Source organism: Camelina sativa, chromosome 17 (assembly GCF_000633955.1).
Source record: "Camelina sativa cultivar DH55 chromosome 17, Cs, whole genome shotgun sequence".
NCBI classification, from domain to species: Eukaryota; Viridiplantae; Streptophyta; class Magnoliopsida; order Brassicales; family Brassicaceae; genus Camelina; species Camelina sativa.
This window is the reverse complement of record NC_025701.1, coordinates 6542953-6563147: the sequence shown is the minus strand read 5'-3', so window position 1 is coordinate 6563147 and position 20195 is coordinate 6542953. Positions and strand designations below refer to the sequence as shown.

Here is a 20195-nt window from a genome sequence, read left to right as displayed (position 1 = left end):
TAAAGTTTAAGTTTTTTTGGTGTAAAAATATTGTTCTGCGGTGTACCGCGGATTAAAATCTAGTTTTTAGTTAATTTCATAGGCAAACTCATTTACTATATATCCTTTTCTGATTTTGTGTTTGTTCGTTTATTTCATCATAAAAGTATATATCTCACCTCTTTCCAAATAAATGCTTTAGTCTAGCGGTCAAGTAACGTACCCATTTCGCCAATGGGTGTTGGGTTCGTTCCCAGTTTTGTGATTTAAAGAAAAAACGAAACGACATCGTTTTGTAAACTGTTAACTGTGACTTACCTCCTCCATCAGTTGACTTAGATGTGCTTCTTTTGGCAAAGTAAAATTAACTATTTAATTGAAAAGACAACTAAAATTAGCTATTTAATCCACCACAAGCAAAGTTTATGCTTTTTTTTAACACTTTTGGTAAGTTGAGGATTTTTATGACATTTTTTCCGATTATATATTTTTGTTTGTGTTTAATACGATTTACTGGTTTAAATAAAAATATTCTCGTTAATCGTCTCCTATTCGAGATTTGATTATGCTGATGAAATCCTATATTATCTTCTTGAAATTTTAAATTTTAAATATATATATATATATATTCAAAAGTTATAAATAAGATCAATAATAACACAGAACAAAAGCCACATAGAAACTAATTAATGGAACTGCTTCCACACGATGCCGTAGAGAGAATTCTAGAGAGAGTTCCGGTGAAGTCTCTGCTCAGATTCAAATCTGTTTCGAAACAATGGAAATTCACAATAGAGTCTCAATATTTCCAGAAGAAACAGTTGACCTTTGGCTCGAAACCAGTAGGAGATGATGATGATATCTATGTTCTTTTGGTGGTCACTGAGCTGAAGACAGTGGTATTGTCTTATGATGATCGTCGTTGTCTTGTTGTTACTTCTGCTCCAAGGAATTTGGTGTTGGAGTCATCATCACTATATTTCTCAATATTATTAGGCGGCTGGCAAAATAGCTGTGACGGTCTTGTTTGCCTCAGCGCATACCTCAAAGCAAATCTTGTGTTAAATCCCACCACTCGATGGCATCGAAGTTTCCCTCCCTCCAGGTTGCAGCGACTCACCATCGATAGGTATCTGGAAGGAGAGATTAATTTATTCTCATACCCTCAGTTTGGATTCGGCAAAGACAAAATCAGTGGTACATACAAACCGGTTAGGTTATGTAACTCTTCTGAACTAGGCCTAGAAAACGCTACTACATGTGAAGTCTTCGATTTTAGCACCAACGCTTGGAGGTACATTACTCCTTCTTCTCCTTATCGGATTATTGCTTCCACGTATCCTCTGTATTTAGATGGATCGCTTTATTGGTTAACCGAGGAGAAAGAAACAAAAGTTTTATCTTTAGATCTTCATACCGAAACTTTTCAAATCATCACTCCACTTCCTTCTGCGGAAGCAACTCCCAAAAAAATCATCATATCCAACCTGAACAACCGCTTGTGCTTATCGTTTTGTAATCGGACCCAACAAGTGATATGGTCGTTCAGTTCAGAGACCAAGACTTGGGAACATATATATTCGATAGTGAGTGTTCTTACTCCTTTATTTCCACTAGCAATCCTGGAGAAGAACAAGCTTCTTTCTTCTGATGTATTTGGTACAGAACTGGTCATGTATGATCCCACGACCAAATCTCTTGATTCCGTTTTCAAAGACGTATGCAAAGACGCCCCTTTACTTGGAAATCTGGTTTGTTATGTCAAGAGTTTAATCTCTATTTTGTAATTTGTTTTCACCATTTTCTTCTTTTTGTATGCTTCCCGTGATACATCAATCTGATCTAAATTATGGATTCTTGTCTTCCAAGTTTGCCGCTTTTTCATAACTAACTTAAAAACACAGATTACAATGTTGAACAAAAAAAAAACCTAACTTGAAAAGACAGATTACAGTGTTGATAGAGTAAATATGATCCAAGGTCTGAAAATTTACCCCGAGAATCGAGATATATTATAAAATGTTGCAGAACAAACCTTTCAAGCTTAGTGTTCTGAAACCAAGATCCGCTCTTGTATGTCTGAAAATGTTTGAACATCTTTTCCCCACAACCTAATATTTCAAACAAAACAAACAAACAAAAAACAGTATAAGTCATGATGGAATTGATCATTGAGAAATTTAGAAACTTCGAATAAAACAAGTTAAAAAGTCTCTGTGCCGCACCAACAAGTAATACCGATGGCGTTTGCTCCGCCTTTATCTGCTCCTTCATCATCTCCGACATGCACTGCCCTGTTTGTTTCTACGCTGATTTGTTCTGCGCTTGACATGGAATCCTTAAATTCTAAAACCTTTTGCAGTCATGTATAAAAAACAACAGTTCAGTTTAGGATGCAATACCTAACGCGGATTTGAAGATTCGTTCATCAGGTTTCTCGTATCCTACTTCTGAGGATACAATCACAGCATCGAACCTGCCAAAGACCAAACATTATATACGGAAACAGTTTATGGTGTTGTTAACTTTAACACTCGGATTCCAGATATAAATAACAGAACATGACAAAGCTTACATATCTATGACATTAAGATCCTTCAATAGCTTGCTTAGCCGGCTATCAAAATTAGACACCACAGCCATCTTAACTGCAATCATCTAACACCAGTTTTAGAAATCAGCATTAACGAATACAATAAGTAATCTAAGCAAACAAGGAGAGAGTTCTTCAATGTAATAATAACCTCCAGCATCTTTCAGTAGTGACATTGTCTCATAAGCTCCTTCTGGGAGATGCCACGCCTCCCCATTCGCATAATACTAATAGAATAAAAACAGAAGATTAAACCCATCTTTTAGGCATTATCAATGGAATCTAAAGACTACTTAAAACAGTCTTTCATTCGATACTCACTTGGTAGACTTCCTCAAAGTAGTCATTATCAGAACAACCAGTAGCTTCGGAAACAACGAGCTTCCAGAACGGTCTTCCATCTCCCTGACAGTACAATGAAAGATTTTTTTAATACAATGGCTTACAGTAACGATCAAAGATAGAACAAAGAGAGATTCACTCATTCATTCAAGGACCTGGTAACGCAACTTCTCAGGCCAAGGAGCAGAAAAAACTCTCTTGAAACCTTGCTTGATCTCAGCTGGAGTTGTCTTGAGACCTGAACTTGAAACAAAACAAAAATCAACTTGAGGAGAATATCTAAAAGTTGGTCTTTGGTATGGATCTAAGGGTGTAAGAAAGTAAAGTGACCATATTTTTGGCCCAAGGAAGCGTAGGTTTCATGAACAGGTTTCGACAATTGCAGAAGAGTTCCTCCAGCATCAAGCAACAACCCATCATAAGCTCTCTTCATTGGCTTCCCTTCTTCACAAATGACCCAATTATGAAAAGCAAACAAATACAAAAAAATCAGTTTTTTTTTTTACAGAAACCCCAGAATCATTCATTAAATTCCTGTTCTGATTCCGTTAAAATAAAAGTGAGATTACCCAATTTCAGATTCACTTGAATCAAAATGCATCTCGTACAGTAACAGAATCCAATCCAATTTCGCCATTTTAATTGAGAAACAGAGGAGGAGGAGCTACTAACCGGTGCTGAAAGAGACGGAAGAAGAGCGGAGAGAGGTGGAGAGTGGTCTCAAGGTTTTATATAAATAGCTTCCTCGTGAACATCTCAAACAAGCTTCCATCTTTGTGTAATCCACAATGTCAAAGATTACAAATTTGAGTCTCTCTCTCTCTCTCTCTCTCTCTCTCTAACAAAGAACGTAACTGGTGAAGTTTTCACAATAACCCTCAAATTAACTAAAACGTTACCAAAGTAGCCCAAACATATTAATCAATCGATACAAGAAAAGAAATTAATTACGTAGATGCTTATTTATGTAGTTTTCATAAATATAAGATTATTGTGTAAACATTAATTAGTCTGTGGGTTGTTTTGCAATTTTTCTTTTCTCAATTTGGGTTCCTCTGAATAAACCGAAGTGTTCTGGTTTGTCGTGTAAACAAATAAACCCTGAGGATTTTTCGTGTTCGCCGGCGGAGATATAGCGCGCAGAAACGTTGAACTCTCTCTCTCTACGGCGAATTCTTCCTCGGAGACCAGAGATATGGCGACGGAGCTGGAAGAGCTTGTTGAATTTTTGTCATCTACTTCTCCAACAGTAAGCTTCTTTTTTTTTAACATTTGGTTTTCATCTGTTTCTAAGCTATGAGGATGCGCCGACAGTTTTAGATTCTAGGGTTTTGTTTTTTTGTGGTTAGCGATGATTCTGATTGAATGAAAGAAACAAAATTGTAGGTGAAGAAAGCTGCGGTGGAGATTGTTAGTGGATTAACTGGTTCAGAGGAAGGTTTACAATCTCTAGCCAAGTATTCTGAGATTCTTCTTCCATCATTGTCTCGTCTTTTAAATGAAAGCAAGGTTCTTTGGCTCAAATCTTAAGAAGCACTCTTTTTTATTTGTTGGATTGGTATTGATAGAGATTGTAATGTTTTGAATTCAATTATTTCCAGGAAGTATCAGAGCCAGCAGCTCAGGCTCTTGTAAATCTTTCTCAGAACTCTGAATTGGCTGGGAAGATGATTCGAATGGGTTTGATCAAAGTGGCCATGGACATGTTGTATAAGCCTGAGTCTTGTATTACCAGGTTGCTTGTTATGCTTCTAGTTAATCTCACTCAGTTGGATGATGGGGTTTCTTCTTTGCTTCAGGTCGTTTATCTTTCTTGATTACCATCTTATCTTGAATTATCAATTGTAATTGTGGAGAGTGGGGATTGTCTTTTGGTAGTCTAATTAATGGTTATGTAGCTAATTGTTTCAAACTTTATCCCTTTGTTAGATTGACGATGAGAAGATGCATGGACTAAATATCATGAAGCTTGTTAGGTCATTTTGCAGGTCTTCTGGTGAAACTTCTGGTATGTTTTTACTACTTTAGTCTTTGATTGGTTACATAATTTGATATAATAGTCTGTATATGATATGATGATAGTCTGGAATTTCTTTAATCTATATCTAATTTATGTTTCATATAGCTAATCGCCGGTAATACTAAAGTTCTAAAGTTTTATTGGTGTCCCATTTATATTCCTATTCTGTCAACGTGTAATATTTGCAACAAGTTCAGTATATATTATGCATAGTGTCTTACTGTTAGTTTATGGTTTGCAACCGTGTTACTTTGCTAATGGATAGAAACACGAATCAATTACTGAATGTTGTTGTTCTTATATTTTCACCAGATGATCAGTTTGAGCATGTTGGTTCAATCCTTGTCAACATATCGAAAACAGAAGATGGGAGGAAATTGTTACTGGAACCAAAAAGAGGACTACTAAAACAGATTATTAGGCAGTTTGATTCTACAAATCAATTGCGAAAGAAAGGGGTACGTTCAAAGGAGTTTGGCGGATTACTGTTTTTCAACCTGTTACTTAATCTACTCTTAGAACAATTTAACATGGATTATGTTTATCGGCGTTCAGGTTGCTGGAACTATTCGTAACTGCTGTTTTGAAGCAAAAAACCAACTCCAGAACATACTCTTGATATCAGAGTTTCTCTGGCCCGCTCTGCTCCTACCAGTTGCAGGCAGCAAGGTTTGTTGATTTTGCTTTATAGCTGATACGTCATTGCTTCAAAAAGTTTTTCTTCTTTTGGTCTTTGATGATTGGGTTTTACCTTGCTTAGACATACAGTGAGCAAGATATCTCAAAAATGCCACCTGAGCTTGGAAGTGCACTTTCCATTGAGCGAGAACCAGTTACTGATCCGGACATTCGTGTTCAGACACTCGAAGCTATATATTTGATCATCTTAGAGGTATAACAAATCTCGTTCTCGCTGTCCCTTTTTTTAACTTTCTGAATCCTGGTTAAGAATTCACCGAAACCAAAACTTACAAAAGGTCCTCTGATATATTATTGCAGGAGGCAGGTCGAAGAGCATTTTGGTCACTGAACGGACCACGGATTCTACAGTTGGGATATGAATACGAGGAAGATCCAAAAGCAATGAGAGCCTTTGAACAAGTCGGTTCTTTGGTATGTTCTCATTGACTGACTCTAACTTGACTTAAGATAACATCTTTCTTTCCATAGAGTAAATGGCATTGACCCCTTACTCACTTTCCTGTCTTAACCAGCTTGTTGAAGAAACTGGAGGCCCTGAAGAATCATCGGAACCGGTAAAAGCAGAGTCTTAAAAGTAAACATTTTTTGCCGGCTCTCCGAAAGGAAGTAACTTGTCCTGTTTAGTGAACAAAGTTGTCTCCTCTCTTTTATATGAAAGAGTTACAATTAAATCTTGTGCACTAGTTGTAACACTAGAGAGAGTCCTTATTTACTTATCTTATTGGTCCTTCATGTTCTATTCTTTTTTTTATGTAATTTGATTTCAGATTAGACATTTTATTTTTAATCTTGGTAAAGACAATTTGTTTGTGAGAGACTAGTAGCAGTATCTTATATAATACATTGAGCTATTGATTTTCCCTAATCAAACAGATAAGGTCTAATTAATTTAACTGATATACATTTTAAACATATCTTTAATAGAAATGTTAAATTGAATAAACAAACAAAAGAAGACACCAAAATAATTGGAGAAAACGGCCAATTCCCCCCTAAACTTTGTTGCTTTATCGTATTCATACACGAAACTTTAAGTTGTGCTTATAACCACATAAACTTGATTAAAATTTGAATTTCCCACATCAACAAAGCAAATCCGGTCAAAACCATCAAATCGATAAACGGTGTTACTGTTCCGTTAACAAATGCTGATTAGGATAGCCACGTCCTGCTTTAAAACGACGTCGTTTCGATTAACTTTTAAAAAATAAAAATTATAAAACAAAATATTACTAGTTGGGGAGTCGAACATGCGACCAACAGCATTAGTTGATAAGCTCATAACCAGCAGAGCTACCGTAACTTAAGTTTACAATATTAGTCGACCATGTAATATATATGTATAGTACGAAGTTTTTCATCATCAAAACTCAAGCAATCAACTTGTTTCTGGGTTTTTTAGAAACTCAATTACTGGTCGGAATTTGTAGATCAATCTAAGAAGTTTTGGAAATTATAGAGTGACTGCTATCTATTTGCCAAATCTGATGTAGATACCCCTCTAATTTTTATAATATAATTGAGATAAAAAAATCAAAGGATAATAATAGAAAAAGATGAACAACGAACCTTTTATTATTCTTAATCAAGCAAGAGAAGGAAAGATAGATAGATTGTTCATAAAATGAAATCTGCTGAATAAGTCGATATATTTGTTTTTTCCTCCGATTTTTTTTAATGCAATTAGATTACTATTGTTTTGCTGGAACATGAAGATTTTATAAAAATCTGAAACGGTGTAAAAGTAAAGAGAAGGAGGGAGAAGCGAAAGTAAGGAGAGAACGATTTGCATATATAATATATTCCGTACTGGCAATATGCTTAAAGATACAGTAGCTCCGCTGGTTTGAGTTCGACCATGGGTGAGATATAGGTCGTGGGTTCAATTCCTGAGTTAGTATAATTTTGTTTCATAATTTTTATTTTTAGAAGTTGATCGAAACTACGTCGTTTTATTGCACAACATGGCATCCTACTCATCATTTGTTAACGGAACATTAACACCGTTTATCGATTTGATGGTTTTGACCGGATTTGCTTTGTTGATGTGGGAAATTCAAATTTTAATCAAGTTTATGTGGTTATAAGCACAACTTAAAGTTTCGTGTATGAATACGATAAAGCAACAAAGTTTAGGGGGAATTGGCCGTTTTCCCAAAATAATTGCCACCCCCACGAGGTAGCCACCGAATTGTGTCCAGTTTCCACCACAACTGGACAGAGAGGCAAAATCATATCACTTTGGCATGTGTTCTTCTTTCGGCTTAATTCAACAAATCTAATCATATATCTAATTTTAACCATTTCGCACTATTAATATAAAGGATTTTAATAATAATTAGCACACATTAAAAATTGAAACCAGTTGGCGCCTTGACCATTCATTAAAAGCCACGTGGCGGCATCGGGTCCAACCTGGGAAAAAATCATATTAAGGATCCTTCCTTCTTCATCTCTCTCTCTCTATCTTTCCTCTGCGTCTTCTTCTTCTTCTCGACGACAAAAAAACACCGAAGTAGATTCCAAATCTAAAATCACCTTCGTGTATTTTTTAGCGAAGGTGGTGCGATTTGCTTCAGGCGGTGTTTGATTTATCGAGTTGTGTCGGGAGATTGATTAAGAGTTAGTTAGGAGGAGAAAATGATGGGTTTCGCGATAACGGATGAGTTTCTGGGAACATTCGTGCCGATTTTGGTGTATTGGATATATTCAGGGATGTACATTTGCTTAGGATCTATGGATAAATATAGATTGCATTCCAAGATTGACGAGGATGAGAAGAATCTCGTTACCAAATCTGCCGTCGTCAAAGGCGTCCTTCTTCAACAGACTCTTCAGGCCATTATCGCCGTTATCCTCTTCAAGGTATACTCACCCCCACCCCTCCCCCTCCCCTCTCTCTCAAATCTCTGATTTTGTTATGTTTCTGTTCAATCTAATGTGGTCGATTAGAATGATTTTAGGGTTTCTGATTTCATTAGCACCTTTCATTGTCCTGAACCTGTTGAATCAAAAAGGTTACAGATTTAGGATTGCTACATAAAGACTTTGATGAATTAGAATTTGGATCTCCTGTTTTAGGGTAGAGGATTTGGTACATTTTCATTGTCCTGAAAATTTTGTTTGGAATTTGTGTTTTTTGTTTAGATAACAGGGAATGATGCAGATGCTGCTACGGCGCAGCCATCTTCTGTTTTACTTCTAGCTAGGCAATTTATCATTGCTATGCTTGTGATCGACACTTGGCAATACTTTATTCATCGTTATATGCATCTCAACAAGTTCTTATACAAGCACATCCACTCTCAACATCATCGTCTCATCGTGCCTTATGCATATGGAGCTCTGTATAATCATCCACTAGAAGGTCTTCTTTTGGATACTATTGGTGGTGCTTTGTCTTTCCTCTTCTCTGGTATGTCCCCAAGGACTGCTATCTTTTTCTTCTCCTTCGCTACCATCAAAACGGTTGATGATCATTGTGGACTGTGGCTTCCGGGAAATCCATTTCACATCTTCTTCAGTAATAATTCTGCTTACCATGATGTTCACCACCAGCTCTATGGAAGCAAATATAACTTCTCGCAGCCGTTCTTTGTCATGTGGGATAGGATTCTTGGTACTTACTTGCCTTATTCGCTTGAGAAAAGAGCCAATGGAGGATTTGAAACACGGCCAATAAAAGTATCCAAAGATGAGTAGTTTTCTTCTCTTTCTTCAGGGGATTCTTATCATTGCTATGACACTTCGTTAGAGAGAACCACTGTAACCTTTGCGTATTTGTAACTGTACATACACTTCCAATCTATGCTTTTCTCAATCTGCGGGATTATGTTTCTGTGTAAGCTAGCAGTAAATTCGTTTTGTAACAGCCAAGACTTCAGATCTTCTCTCTTAATATTATCTGCTTTATAATTTCAGATTTTGAGACTTGGTTAGTGTCTCATCCATCTCCTTTATTAAGAATTGACATACACATACATACATACAGAGTCCTTGCAGAGGGTTTCTTGCTTGCTTTTGTTGTTCTTATCTTCTACAGACATGGCAACTGGGTAATATATAGACCAATGACTTGACTGCTCAATTATTGAAAAAGTGGACCTTCGAAAGCGATACAATACTTATCTTCAAGATCCATTGATACTTTGGGACAAGGTTGATGTTTTTCTTGACAAATTTGGTTTCATTGAGGTTACTGAAATTTGATCTTGATTCAGTGTATTCGTTTTAAGATTCAAAGGTTGGCTTTTTTGATTAAATGCAGCTGGTAATGTCTGTATTTTGAATTAGAACTTTAGACTGTATCACAATCAATTTTTTTTCTTTTCTCAAAACCTAACATTCTTCCTGAGTTGGTCACAGAGACATATCATCATCAATGACACAATTAAGGTTTTGTCCACGTCTACTTTATCTCATTATCATCACATGGATGAGATGATTTCTGCTCTTATGGACCAAGAAGATTCTGGATTAGCTTTTAAGACATGTTAGGTGAAAGGACACTGTCATTGTTTGATTGAGTTTCCTCATTAAAGGCTGTTTTAGGCAACTCGTACGGGCTTTGATTAAACCGTTAATCTAAACCCTAATCAGTCAGGTATCTTTCTATTGTTGAGACAAGCACATGAAAATGAGGTGGACCATTTGTGTTTTGTGTCTAGTCTACGTGCTGCATTAAATCTGTCTCCAGAGTCAACAAAAGGTTACAATCACACCTTACTATATATCACATGGACTTGCATTCTTAGTTATGTCTTATTTGCAGATTAGACCTCAAGTGTCTAGTCTTCACATGGTGCAGTTCCTGAAAATCTCAGGCGATAATAGGTGAGTTCTTGGACCACATACTCATTTGTGGTCATGAAAAGTATATTTCAAGGATTGATTCATGATAATAATTTTGATTTTGGTATTAGTAAAAAAAATGTTTTCCACTCAATAGACATTACATGAAAAGAGAAAGGAGCTTGGACTTTTGGCATCATTTTAAGTATACAAAAAAGACGATTGCGTGTGAGAACCCGAACTACTGCTGATCCTCCTTCTTGTTTCAACGCTTGTATGATTAGCCTCTACGGGGAATCTTGGAACATAACTCGGTGTTCTGTTCATGCTTGTGTACGAATCACCAGAGACTCTGACAGATTTATGACTCTTGCATCCCAATAATAAACCGCCACTGCTCGATTTCCGTCTCTGAGGAGCGGTTTCTCGGTTTGGTTTCGCCATGATAGGGATTCGAGGAATCTGAAAAGACCGGTTCTTTTTGACAGGACTCGTTGCACATTCAGACATAACAGAGTAATCTGCTACACTTGCCGTTACTACACTCCACTGTATGCTTACCTCACTCGGTGCATAACCATTTGGTGAGTCTGGATCACTGCTTCCTTGCCTTGCAAGAAATGGTTTTCCTTTCCCTGTTAAGCTCTCAATCTCAAAAAGATCAGTACTTACATCACTCACGCTCCCATCTTCTTCTTCTTCAAACTTCACAGAGTTTCCATGTTCCTCAGCTTTAGCAGAGCTCGGGTATTCCCATGGGAATTTCTTCTGAATGATTCTCTTTTCAACGAGAGGAGATCCAAATATTTCCAGAGACTTCCTCTGCTCTAACATTGCTTCTTGTTGCTGTTTATGAATCTTCATCTCTGAGCTTATATTCCCAGAGAAACTCAACTGAGTCTTGATCTTCTTCAGACCAGAGCTTCTTTTCTTGTCGTCGACGACATCCACTGAATTCCAATTCGAACAAACGCATCTGCAGCCAAGATTAGCGAGAAAACTCTTCTTATTACTCACCTTGTGATTGCTACTAATATCCTTCTCCTCCTCCAAGTAACTGTTGCAGCTAGAGTTGTTCTTGATGTTCTTGTTGTTCTTCTCCATATATTTGCTCTGGAGCAACAAGCTCTGGCTATTCCAGCTGGATTCAGACAGGAGACTCGGAGTTCCCGAGGAATTCTTCGAGCTTTGCTTCGGACCAACTAAGATTCTCTCGATTGGAACTTCAGGGTTTGGCGGAAGAGACACAAGTCTAGGACTGTGGTCGGAATCCATATCTCCATTAAAGTACTTCTCAGCACCAAACACACTGATCTCCAAATCTTCAGAACCTTTCTTGTTAACTCCAAGAACATCTGGATTGATACCACCACTCATGAGGTTCTGCTGCGTGAGAGCATCTTCCTTGTTTGTCAAGTAAGAAAAAGAAGTAGAAGAAGAAGAGAAAGGACCGTAGAGACTGCTACTGTTATTGTTGTTCATCATGAAATCAAAAGATGTGTTTGGTGTTGAAGAAGATGAAGTTAAGGTAGTAGCCATTTTTTGTTTTGCATTAGTATTTTTCTTGTTAGATGATTTAGGTTTGTTGAGAATATAAATAGACGAAATGAAGAAGTTACTGAAGCTATGTGTCACTTGTTCAATGCGTGTCGTGTAGCCCTGTAGGTTCCATTAGTGGGACAAGATTGCATATTTGCCAGTAGAACTGTGCTAATATGCTCGAAAAAAACATTAATTATTTTTGTCTTGGTTACAAAACGAAGACGCATTCTCTTTTTTTATTAAATGTAAAAAGAAATATAAGTGGATATGATTCTCCTAGGGAACAAAATTACAAATTATGAAACACGAGGGATGTACGTATTTTTGTGACATACTGTGACCTTTGTGACAAAGACCCTCCGAGTTGTTTGGTCCTTGAAGGCTTTGGGCCTAATTTGATATAATTGGGCCTTCATTTAATACGGGGTTTTTTACCCGCCCGTTTTAGTCGGATCTTATCTTCTTCGTCTGTGTGGAAAGCTCTCTTAGAAGAAGAAGGAAAAATAAAAGTTTTTTTTTTTTTTCAGTCAAAGAGTTCAAAAATGGTTTCACAGATAGTCTCTTGTTTATCTCAATCTTCGTCTCTTTTATGTTTCTCCGATTCACGGAGGAGGATCATTCTGCCGAAGACTTATAACCGCGACGGTTTGAGTCGGTTTTCTCCAGGATTTGCTAACCGCCGGTTATTTACGGTTAACCGGAGGAAATGGAGATCCGCTTGCATTTTCAATTCCGGGAAAGAACCTGGAGGAGATGGAAAGGTTACTGTTTCTCTGACTCTAGCTCAATTAGTTTTTCCGGTCTGAATTTTTCTGAAGCAGTTCTATGTGTTTTTTTTTCTCTTTCGATTGAATCCAAATTGTATTGTATTGTGAATAAAGGTCAGGTTTTTAAGAAAATATTAAAGTTTTAATTGGTTTTTTTTTTCTAGTTACAAGGAGGTAGCTCAGAGTGGCCGATACTTCAGAGGTGGGAAGTTCCATGGGAATGGCAGACTGTTTCCTTAACTTCGTTCGCTTGTGCATTAAGGTACTCTATTCAAAAGCTTTGAATTTTAGGGTTGGATTTTGATAAAACGTAGACTGTGTGTTAGGATAAATGTGATGGTTGAGTAGATTGTTTTGAAAGATAATCTATCTGTTTTGGTGTAAGTTATTAGATGTTTAGTGACTATTCTCTGTATGAACATATACTCTTCTCTCAAGTTCTTAACTATTTTGATGTATGGGGGAGTGAGATTAATTGTGTTCCCAGGCAGTTTTGTTTTGACAGGATTAACCGAGATGGCAGTCATACCGTTTTTAGGAATTGATGCTGAGAAACTGAGTTTGGACGATAAGGCGGAAATTTTGTTCCTGGATCAAGGGTAGCAAAACTTCTATCCTTTGTGTATTCCAGTTACATAGTCACAGTCGTAGCTCTTTTTGTTTACTTTGCTAATATAAAATCTCAGTGCTTTAGCCGATTTTACTTTGTAAAGTTAGTTCTTTCTTGAGTTTTCAAGTTCTTAAAATGTCTTATGTTGAATGACTTTATCTAAATGCTTTGCAGCTTAACAACTGCAGTGGTGCTTGCTGTCATATTCACTGTTGCCAAAACCTTCGAGCCACTTCCTGAAGATATTCTTCGCTATGGTACTTTGGTTTTCTTTTTCATTAGGGATTGTCTTGCAGGGTTTGTTCTTTTATTGGCATCTGACGTTTCGTTCAATCTTCAGATTTGAGACAACCCTTCAACCTGCAAAAAGGATGGCTCGTGTGGGGTGGAATCGGTCTAGTTGGTGCTGTTGGTGCTATTGCGTTGACAGGTGTTGCTTTATCCTTGTTCAGGACAGAGGCACCCGAGAGAGAGGTTAGGAGGAGGCTTCACTACCATATTTGTACGTTTTTTTTTTCTGAAACATCTGATGAATGATAGTAATGAGGCCTAGTGTGATGTTTTCAGGTAGACTCTTTGATGAAGCTTCTTCCATTAATTGGCTCCTCAAGCATCAGGTATTTCCCGCAAAGCAATAGAAATCGAGGATGAGCATTAATACTAGGATTCTGATCACATTGCACATGATGATTTTACAGCACCTTAAGCTTAGTGGGCATAACTGGAATCCTTGCCCCACTTCTTGAGGAGACCGTCTTTCGTGGATTCTTCATGGTCTCTCTTACTAAATGGTAAAACCTTTTGTCTTCTTCTCATTTGGTTCTGGCAACAGCTTATTACATTTTGTTTTTCTCGGCATTTCAGGGTCCCAACCCCAATAGCAATTATCATCAGCTCAGCTGCATTTGCCCTTGCCCATCTCACACCCGGCGAATTTCCACAGCTGTTTATTCTAGGTAAAAACATAACTCAAAACAATAACATTAGCATCTTCTCATGGTTATAAACATCTTTGGATGACAACACGTATCTTTCGTTTTTCCATTCGATTTTAGGAAGTGTTTTGGGATTATCGTATGCACAAACCCGCAATCTCATTACCCCAATGGTCATACACGGTATTTGGAACTCAGGAGTTATTTTACTACTCACTTTTCTTCAGGTTGAAAACTCTCTCACTCCTATGATCACTACAATGTTAAAAGGACCGATCAACTCTAAACATATGTTTGTCTTTTCCTTTGTTTTTTTGTAGATCCAAGGGTATGACATTAAGGAACTATTGCAGGCAAACTAGCTTTGAGCTTTTGCTCTTTGTTCTGTCCGTAATTAACATCGGAAAGCTTCATCGATTTTAGTAAGATCTTTTGTATTCGAGAAAAGAATTCATACTATGCAATTTGGGTTTTGGTCAAGTTATATGTGATACTTAGCCTTATTGCCACCACATCATGACAGTAGTGTATGACTGACTAAAATGATGGAGAAAACAAATTTATTTACACATTACAAAATATGTCTCTCGGCTTTTCCCTATAAAGTGAAATGCTCACCTCCCCAATCGAGTTTTGTTGAAAAACTTAATGCTACATTACAATCTAGGGAAATTGCACAAGATCAGAAACTCTTATTTTAATTTACACAGAATCTTTCTTAGATTCTAATACTTGAAAGAAAAAAAGAACCTAAGCTAAGTTAGGACACTCCTTGTTGTGAGTCAATTCAGAAGGATGGTCCTGTTGCTATTGGATCTTGGTTAATAATTTCACACCACATATGATTCTTCAATCATTTCATCAGAAAAGGATAGAGTCAATTGCTCTGCAAGAAGTGAAAAGAAGAGGTTTGATTCAATGAATCCTCTCTTCTCTCCACTTACTGCAAACTACTCTTGTAACAGCAATTCATGAATCTTTTCCTGATGAAATCATCGAAAAGCATATACCTGAAACTTTTGGTGTAAAAACTATTACATCACGGCTCCATTGACAAATAATTAATCACGGCTCTAGGTTGCCGCGAGCTGAGCACCAACGCAAAGCGAGTGGCCAAGGCTGCTGCTTCCTGTCTTTGTCTACGCCGATGCAGGATACTGATGGCTGATGCCATGATGTAGCAAGGAAGAAGAAAACTGGCAGCTCGGAGTAAGAAAAGCTGCAAAAACAGATGTTGAGGTTAAGAGTTAGAACTTTGATGAAACTTCCAGTATATGCACTTACAAGAAGAAGAAGTGGCAACTTGATTTGAACTTACAGAGAGTATTGAAGAAGGATCATCTTCACCATCTGAATAATCAGGTATAGTCAGTGCATGTCGCAATAGAAGAAGAGTCATCAACTGCAAAAAAAAGAGAAGAGGAATGTTAGAGAACTTGGGAAAAAGTCTGAAAGTGGTTTGATGAAACTTGTTGAGAAGCTTTTAGAGAGACTCACTATTAGAGCAGCTGAGCGGAAAAATGCAGCTCCAGTGGTATCTGAAGCTGTATATTCATCATACTCAGCTTCTAAAATCTGGCGTTCAGCTTCAGCGATTGCTAGAAGGCGTGGATCGTTCAAATCCAAACCTGAGATTCTCCATCCTCCACTAAAAGAAAACAGAGAAAATAAGTCATAAGAAAACCAAACCTTAAGTTGTATGACAGAACTATGGAACTGATCATTACCCAATGTCAATAGTAGTTTCTTCAGATATTGGTGGAGGTGGTGGAGATGTATATCCAGCTTGGTATGGCTGTGATAAGAGAAGATAAAAGGGTGTTAATTTGAATCGAATTCTCAATCATCAAGATAAACTAGTCACCACTGCATTCTTCAATTGCCTCCTCTTAGAAGCTCTTATCGAGTCTCAGTTTCTAGTGATTTCATCAGACAAAAGGTGTGTATATATAGTATACCTGATGACAGATCTCACATAAAGTGTTTCCCTTTTCATTGCACCAACGTTGAATACATTTCCTGTGAGCATACTGATCAAAACACATAAACTTTGAGTCAGTCAAATACTCTCAGCTTTTTTCTTACTGTGACCAATGAGAAGAGAAAAAAAAAACAACCTTTAAGGTACCATTGCAAGAACAAGGACTCTCAAGATTCTCAATAGCACAATCCTCCTGACAAATACGGCACTCCGCCGACGAAACCAGTGAATCCTCCTCCTCCTCCTCCTCCGTAGTAGTATCTCCGTCGTGGATATCAATTACACTATCCTCCGAGAGAACCGGTTGAATTAGTCCATCGACATATACAACCATGTGATTACTCATCTTCAGTGTTTTCCGAAAGCAAAAATGAAAATCCCTAAATACAAAAAAGAAACAAAGTTCACAAGTATATGAACTCTAATCAGATATTATGAGCTTAAAAAAAATCCGATTAAAAAAAAAAAAAAAAATCAAGGATCACGCCGATGAAAACAGCCAAGATCGGAGAGATTGAATCGAGAAAAAAAATCACCTGAGCTGAAAAGATCGGGATGAGAAATGTTAGCAGAGACCCCCCAAAGAAAAAGAAGAAGTCCAAGAAAATATTTTATCGGGAAGATGAGATGAGAGAAACTTTTTTTTTCTATGGCAAATAGTTTTATTATTTTCCCGGAAAAGACGCTACTGGGGGAAAACGCTTTTTATAGCGGGAGAGAGAGAGATCAGATAACGACGTCTTAAAAAGAATTAACGGCTCCGTTAGTTTATAGCCGTTGACCTGAGTATAACGGCTCTCCTAGTTGCAATCTAAAGTACTAGTCTTTTGTTTCTTTTTATTTTTTTTTTCTAATATAGCATATCTATCATCTATCTAGTAGTCTTATTATTGACAACATAGATTATTACTAATTCCTTATGAAATTTAAACAATTTGTCTGTTGTTTGATTAAATAACTTAAACCGAGTCAATTAACTCCAAATAATACAGCTTTTCATCATCATCATCATCATCATCATCATCATACAGTATGTTGTTTTAATCCTATGATCAGTTCAAAACTCATCACTTTCATGAGTCTTTTAGTTTCTCTCTTCTTTTTATTTATGCTTTTTAACTGTCACTTTATATATAATTTTTGAAAACCATTATTTAGTTTTTTATTTCCTTTATAAAAAATAAACTTGATACATTTTTTAGTATTATTATCTGAATAGAGTCGATAGGTTAGTTTTATTTTTATAAACAACATTTTTCTATTAATTACAAGTGAATATGGTTAACGGCAAGATACAACTATGAAAAAAGTTCGATTCTTTAAAATAAGTAAACACTTGATCTTATTTCACTAATATAAACGTTTGGTTTGAGGAATATTAGAAGAAACATGTATAAACGTGGTTGACCATAAACTGTCAGGTACATAAATGTTGAATATATATATATATATATATGTTGTAGTCCTAGTTGTACGGTTTGAACATTATTGACCGTTGAGTTATTCCTTATAGAATTTGTCAAGTATTCATTCCATTTGAATAGAAAATTTTATTTATAGTTGATAAGAAAAGACATGGTCACGTATTCATATAATTGCTATATACAATAATCTGACACACAGTTGACCCAAAAAGTGAATGCAGATATACACCCTTTATTGTATAACCAATAAATGTAAAGTTCTTTGGGATTTTGTAAGTTTTATTGTAGCTAGGTTCTATATATCAATGTTTGCGTTAGAGAACCAAGGCCGTTTCTATAACTTTGCAGAATGAAACTGTGGGTTTGGGTTTACATTATAGTCGATACTGATCCAAAAGGAATAAAAGAAAAAATAGATCATTTGTCTTCGATCAACAGAATCAACTTTATTCTAGACCTACTATAATTATATTCCACGTAGAATTCGGGCTAAGAAACTAGTGGTAATTTACTTATCAATTAGGTTGTTGTAGACTTGAATAGTTCAGAGAATGTAAAGTCAATTTTCTAAAAAGGTAATATTAAAATTATAATTGGAAGGTCGCAGAGGTTTTCTCAAAATGTCGATATCATACACATACCGCCACATATGTATATTACCGACAATGCATATCGTAAGATCGATTACACACATACCACCACATATTGGCGTTCAATTTATTATGAGTAGAGCTAACTTAGTTATTCCACGAAAGGAAACGATCGACGACTACTAATACAATAGTTTCAACACACAATGTAACGTAGAATACAATTTCTGAGTCAACTACACTCATTTATGTATTTGACTACGTTACTTAAAAGCCAAGCATTTTTCTAGATTTACCACTGTTATCAGAAGTGGGTGTGGCAGTGTTTAGTATAAAAGCGCCCAATGCTCAATCTAGTGGTATGTTTTCTTCTCCTGCTTTGCTCGCATACTTGATTCTGCATACAAAAAACAAACATATATAGCTTTTTGGTTCATTTTTTTTGTACCAAAACCTAAACTGACTAATCTTGAACTTGACCAATAATAATATGTACCTTTCATCATCAAGAGCAACACCAAGACTATCATGAAGCATTGAGATTATATATGCTGATGAGAAGCAATAACGATGCAAGTACTTGTCTTTAGTTGTTGGGTATTTTTCTTTCAGTTTCGACCATTCTTCTCCACAAAATCTCTTCCCAGCTGGAATCATTTCAGACAGCCAATCATTTTCCTCCAACTCAAAGAACTGATTCAGACAAAAACATATATAAGACCAATGTTCAAACAATAATATATCCATAGAGAAGTCTTTACGTCGACCAACATCAGTTTATGGGATTAATTATTACCTTGGAGGTGTGGTAGAAGTTATCTTAAACAACAATGGTATTCCATCAATAAAGATATATTTATTCTGAAAACTAACCAGAGATAACCGTAGCCCATTCGTCGCGAAAGTTAAACCCAGAGGATCTAAGAACTCTTCTTGTAACGTCAAGAATCTGTTCCTGAACTTGCACGTCAAGCAGTCTCATTCCAGCAGTAGCCATTAACCTAATGTCACTCTCCTTCAGCATTCCACTGGGAACTCTCCCCTTGGCGAACTCCACAAGCTCCGCCACTGACTCGCTCGCTCCGTCCGGATTATAAGCATACGATGACAAACCAGGACTCAACTTCAAACTAGCGTAGTGTTCGTTCATCACCAAAATCATAAACGGGTTTCCTGGACTCAAACCAGTACTCGAACACATGAACTCGTGTCCCGGAACTCCCAGCATCAATAATGACGCTGTACCGGAGTGAACTTCTTTGAAACAAACTCCTGGAGAACAGAGCTGAATCTGAAACGAAAACAAATAGTAACCCTAACGTGACAGCTACGGAAGCGACAGTTAGCAAGATAATCGTTTTCGTGGCTTTCTTCGACTTGGGGTTAGTGAGCGTGTCCGTCGACGACGACGGCGATGGTTGGTGCTCAGGTAGAATCTGAACCTTGAGAGCATCCATCTCTGGTTTTATATGTTTAACCTGGAGGAACAAGCATTGCATCTACTTTTAATTTTACAGGAACGATAACGAAAAATGAAACAATAAATCAATAACAATATAAACGTAGTGAAAAAAATACGTAACTGAGGCAATTTCTCTTTGTGTATTCTTCTGAATTAGACTAGAATTTGATTTTGTAACAGATACAGATGAGAAATTGGAGTCGTCCCAAATGGCCTTTGGAAGACTTATATATAACTAAAAATGAACTATATTCTATAGACCTACTGTATATAATATCTTTTACAAAACCAATCATTCACAGGATAAGAAACTGGTAATCAAATTATCTCTAATTTTGTTGTAGACCTAAACTGTTGAAGAAAAGTACAACCAATTAAAAAAACGTGTACCATCCGATCCCAAAATAGAAGGACTTGCCAACAAAGGATTGTCGTCTGTCGCGGTGGTCCAAGTTCT

The 20195-nt window shown here is 36.7% G+C and overlaps 7 protein-coding genes and 1 pseudogene across 7 annotated transcripts; 4 read left to right on the top strand and 4 right to left on the bottom strand.

Moving 5' to 3' along the window:
• Window positions 651–1835, top strand: LOC104759219 (probable F-box protein At1g14315). The gene is made up of 2 exons (XM_019239296.1): window positions 651–1084; window positions 1259–1835. The coding sequence occupies exons 1-2, from the start codon at window positions 669–671 to the stop codon at window positions 1764–1766; spliced, it is 924 nt and encodes a 307-aa protein (XP_019094841.1). The 5' UTR covers window positions 651–668; the 3' UTR covers window positions 1767–1835.
• On the bottom strand, window positions 1893–3767 carry LOC104755726 (haloacid dehalogenase-like hydrolase domain-containing protein 3). Its single transcript, XM_010478178.2, has 9 exons — window positions 3587–3767; window positions 3245–3358; window positions 3070–3152; window positions 2894–2977; window positions 2724–2799; window positions 2555–2627; window positions 2382–2455; window positions 2205–2298; window positions 1893–2090 (listed from the first exon to the last, which is right to left on the bottom strand). The coding sequence occupies exons 1-9, from the start codon at window positions 3684–3686 to the stop codon at window positions 2024–2026; spliced, it is 765 nt and encodes a 254-aa protein (XP_010476480.1). The 5' UTR covers window positions 3687–3767; the 3' UTR covers window positions 1893–2023.
• Window positions 3990–6487, top strand: LOC104755725 (protein HGH1 homolog). The gene is made up of 9 exons (XM_010478177.2): window positions 3990–4163; window positions 4301–4423; window positions 4516–4713; window positions 4844–4922; window positions 5247–5392; window positions 5490–5603; window positions 5695–5826; window positions 5934–6047; window positions 6149–6487. Exons 1-9 carry the CDS (start codon window positions 4110–4112, stop codon window positions 6206–6208), a joined length of 1020 nt encoding a protein of 339 aa, XP_010476479.1. The 5' UTR covers window positions 3990–4109; the 3' UTR covers window positions 6209–6487.
• Window positions 8079–9559, top strand: LOC104755724 (sphinganine C4-monooxygenase 2-like). Its single transcript, XM_010478176.2, has 2 exons — window positions 8079–8501; window positions 8784–9559. Exons 1-2 carry the CDS (start codon window positions 8277–8279, stop codon window positions 9336–9338), a joined length of 780 nt encoding a protein of 259 aa, XP_010476478.1. The 5' UTR covers window positions 8079–8276; the 3' UTR covers window positions 9339–9559.
• Window positions 10524–12009, bottom strand: LOC104755723 (protein PHYTOCHROME KINASE SUBSTRATE 2-like). The gene has a single exon (XM_010478175.2). The coding sequence runs from the start codon at window positions 11964–11966 to the stop codon at window positions 10629–10631; it is 1338 nt and encodes a 445-aa protein (XP_010476477.1). The 5' UTR covers window positions 11967–12009; the 3' UTR covers window positions 10524–10628.
• LOC104755721 lies at window positions 12907–14862 on the top strand. The gene is made up of 9 exons (XM_019238744.1): window positions 12907–12998; window positions 13224–13335; window positions 13521–13603; window positions 13687–13820; window positions 13914–13963; window positions 14045–14137; window positions 14211–14302; window positions 14402–14508; window positions 14602–14862. The coding sequence occupies exons 2-9, from the start codon at window positions 13253–13255 to the stop codon at window positions 14641–14643; spliced, it is 684 nt and encodes a 227-aa protein (XP_019094289.1). The 5' UTR covers window positions 12907–12998; window positions 13224–13252; the 3' UTR covers window positions 14644–14862.
• Window positions 14828–16923, bottom strand: LOC104755722. Its single transcript, XM_010478173.1, has 7 exons — window positions 16799–16923; window positions 16399–16642; window positions 16240–16311; window positions 16009–16076; window positions 15779–15929; window positions 15600–15683; window positions 14828–15500 (listed from the first exon to the last, which is right to left on the bottom strand). Exons 2-7 carry the CDS (start codon window positions 16606–16608, stop codon window positions 15321–15323), a joined length of 765 nt encoding a protein of 254 aa, XP_010476475.1. The 5' UTR covers window positions 16609–16642; window positions 16799–16923; the 3' UTR covers window positions 14828–15320.
• LOC104759217 lies at window positions 18400–19733 on the bottom strand (annotated as a pseudogene).

Bases quoted from the DNA above. Each gene is read 5' to 3' on its own strand.
- LOC104759219 (XM_019239296.1), top strand. From the start codon at position 669: ATGGAACTGCTTCCACACGATGCCGTAGAGAGAATTCTAGAGAGAGTT. The intron at 1,085-1,258 runs GTTGCAGCGACT...CTTCGATTTTAG, and splicing joins CGAAGTTTCCCTCCCTCCAG to CACCAACGCTTGGAGGTACA.
- LOC104755726 (XM_010478178.2), bottom strand. From the start codon at position 3,686: ATGGAAGCTTGTTTGAGATGTTCACGAGGAAGCTATTTATATAAAACC. The intron at 2,800-2,893 runs GTGAGTATCGAA...TTATTCTATTAG, and splicing joins ACTTTGAGGAAGTCTACCAA to TATTATGCGAATGGGGAGGC. The intron at 2,299-2,381 runs GTATTGCATCCT...TGTCAAGCGCAG, and splicing joins AATCTTCAAATCCGCGTTAG to AACAAATCAGCGTAGAAACA.
- LOC104755725 (XM_010478177.2), top strand. From the start codon at position 4,110: ATGGCGACGGAGCTGGAAGAGCTTGTTGAATTTTTGTCATCTACTTCT. The intron at 4,424-4,515 runs GTTCTTTGGCTC...AATTATTTCCAG, and splicing joins GTCTTTTAAATGAAAGCAAG to GAAGTATCAGAGCCAGCAGC. The intron at 4,923-5,246 runs GTATGTTTTTAC...TATTTTCACCAG, and splicing joins GTCTTCTGGTGAAACTTCTG to ATGATCAGTTTGAGCATGTT.
- LOC104755724 (XM_010478176.2), top strand. From the start codon at position 8,277: ATGATGGGTTTCGCGATAACGGATGAGTTTCTGGGAACATTCGTGCCG. The intron at 8,502-8,783 runs GTATACTCACCC...TTTTTTGTTTAG, and splicing joins TCGCCGTTATCCTCTTCAAG to ATAACAGGGAATGATGCAGA.
- LOC104755723 (XM_010478175.2), bottom strand. From the start codon at position 11,966: ATGGCTACTACCTTAACTTCATCTTCTTCAACACCAAACACATCTTTT.
- LOC104755721 (XM_019238744.1), top strand. From the start codon at position 13,253: ATGGCAGTCATACCGTTTTTAGGAATTGATGCTGAGAAACTGAGTTTG. The intron at 13,336-13,520 runs GTAGCAAAACTT...AATGCTTTGCAG, and splicing joins ATTTTGTTCCTGGATCAAGG to CTTAACAACTGCAGTGGTGC. The intron at 14,303-14,401 runs GTAAAAACATAA...ATTCGATTTTAG, and splicing joins TCCACAGCTGTTTATTCTAG to GAAGTGTTTTGGGATTATCG.
- LOC104755722 (XM_010478173.1), bottom strand. From the start codon at position 16,608: ATGAGTAATCACATGGTTGTATATGTCGATGGACTAATTCAACCGGTT. The intron at 15,930-16,008 runs GTAATGATCAGT...GTTTTCTTTTAG, and splicing joins GAAACTACTATTGACATTGG to TGGAGGATGGAGAATCTCAG. The intron at 15,684-15,778 runs GTGAGTCTCTCT...TTTTTTTTGCAG, and splicing joins TCCGCTCAGCTGCTCTAATA to TTGATGACTCTTCTTCTATT.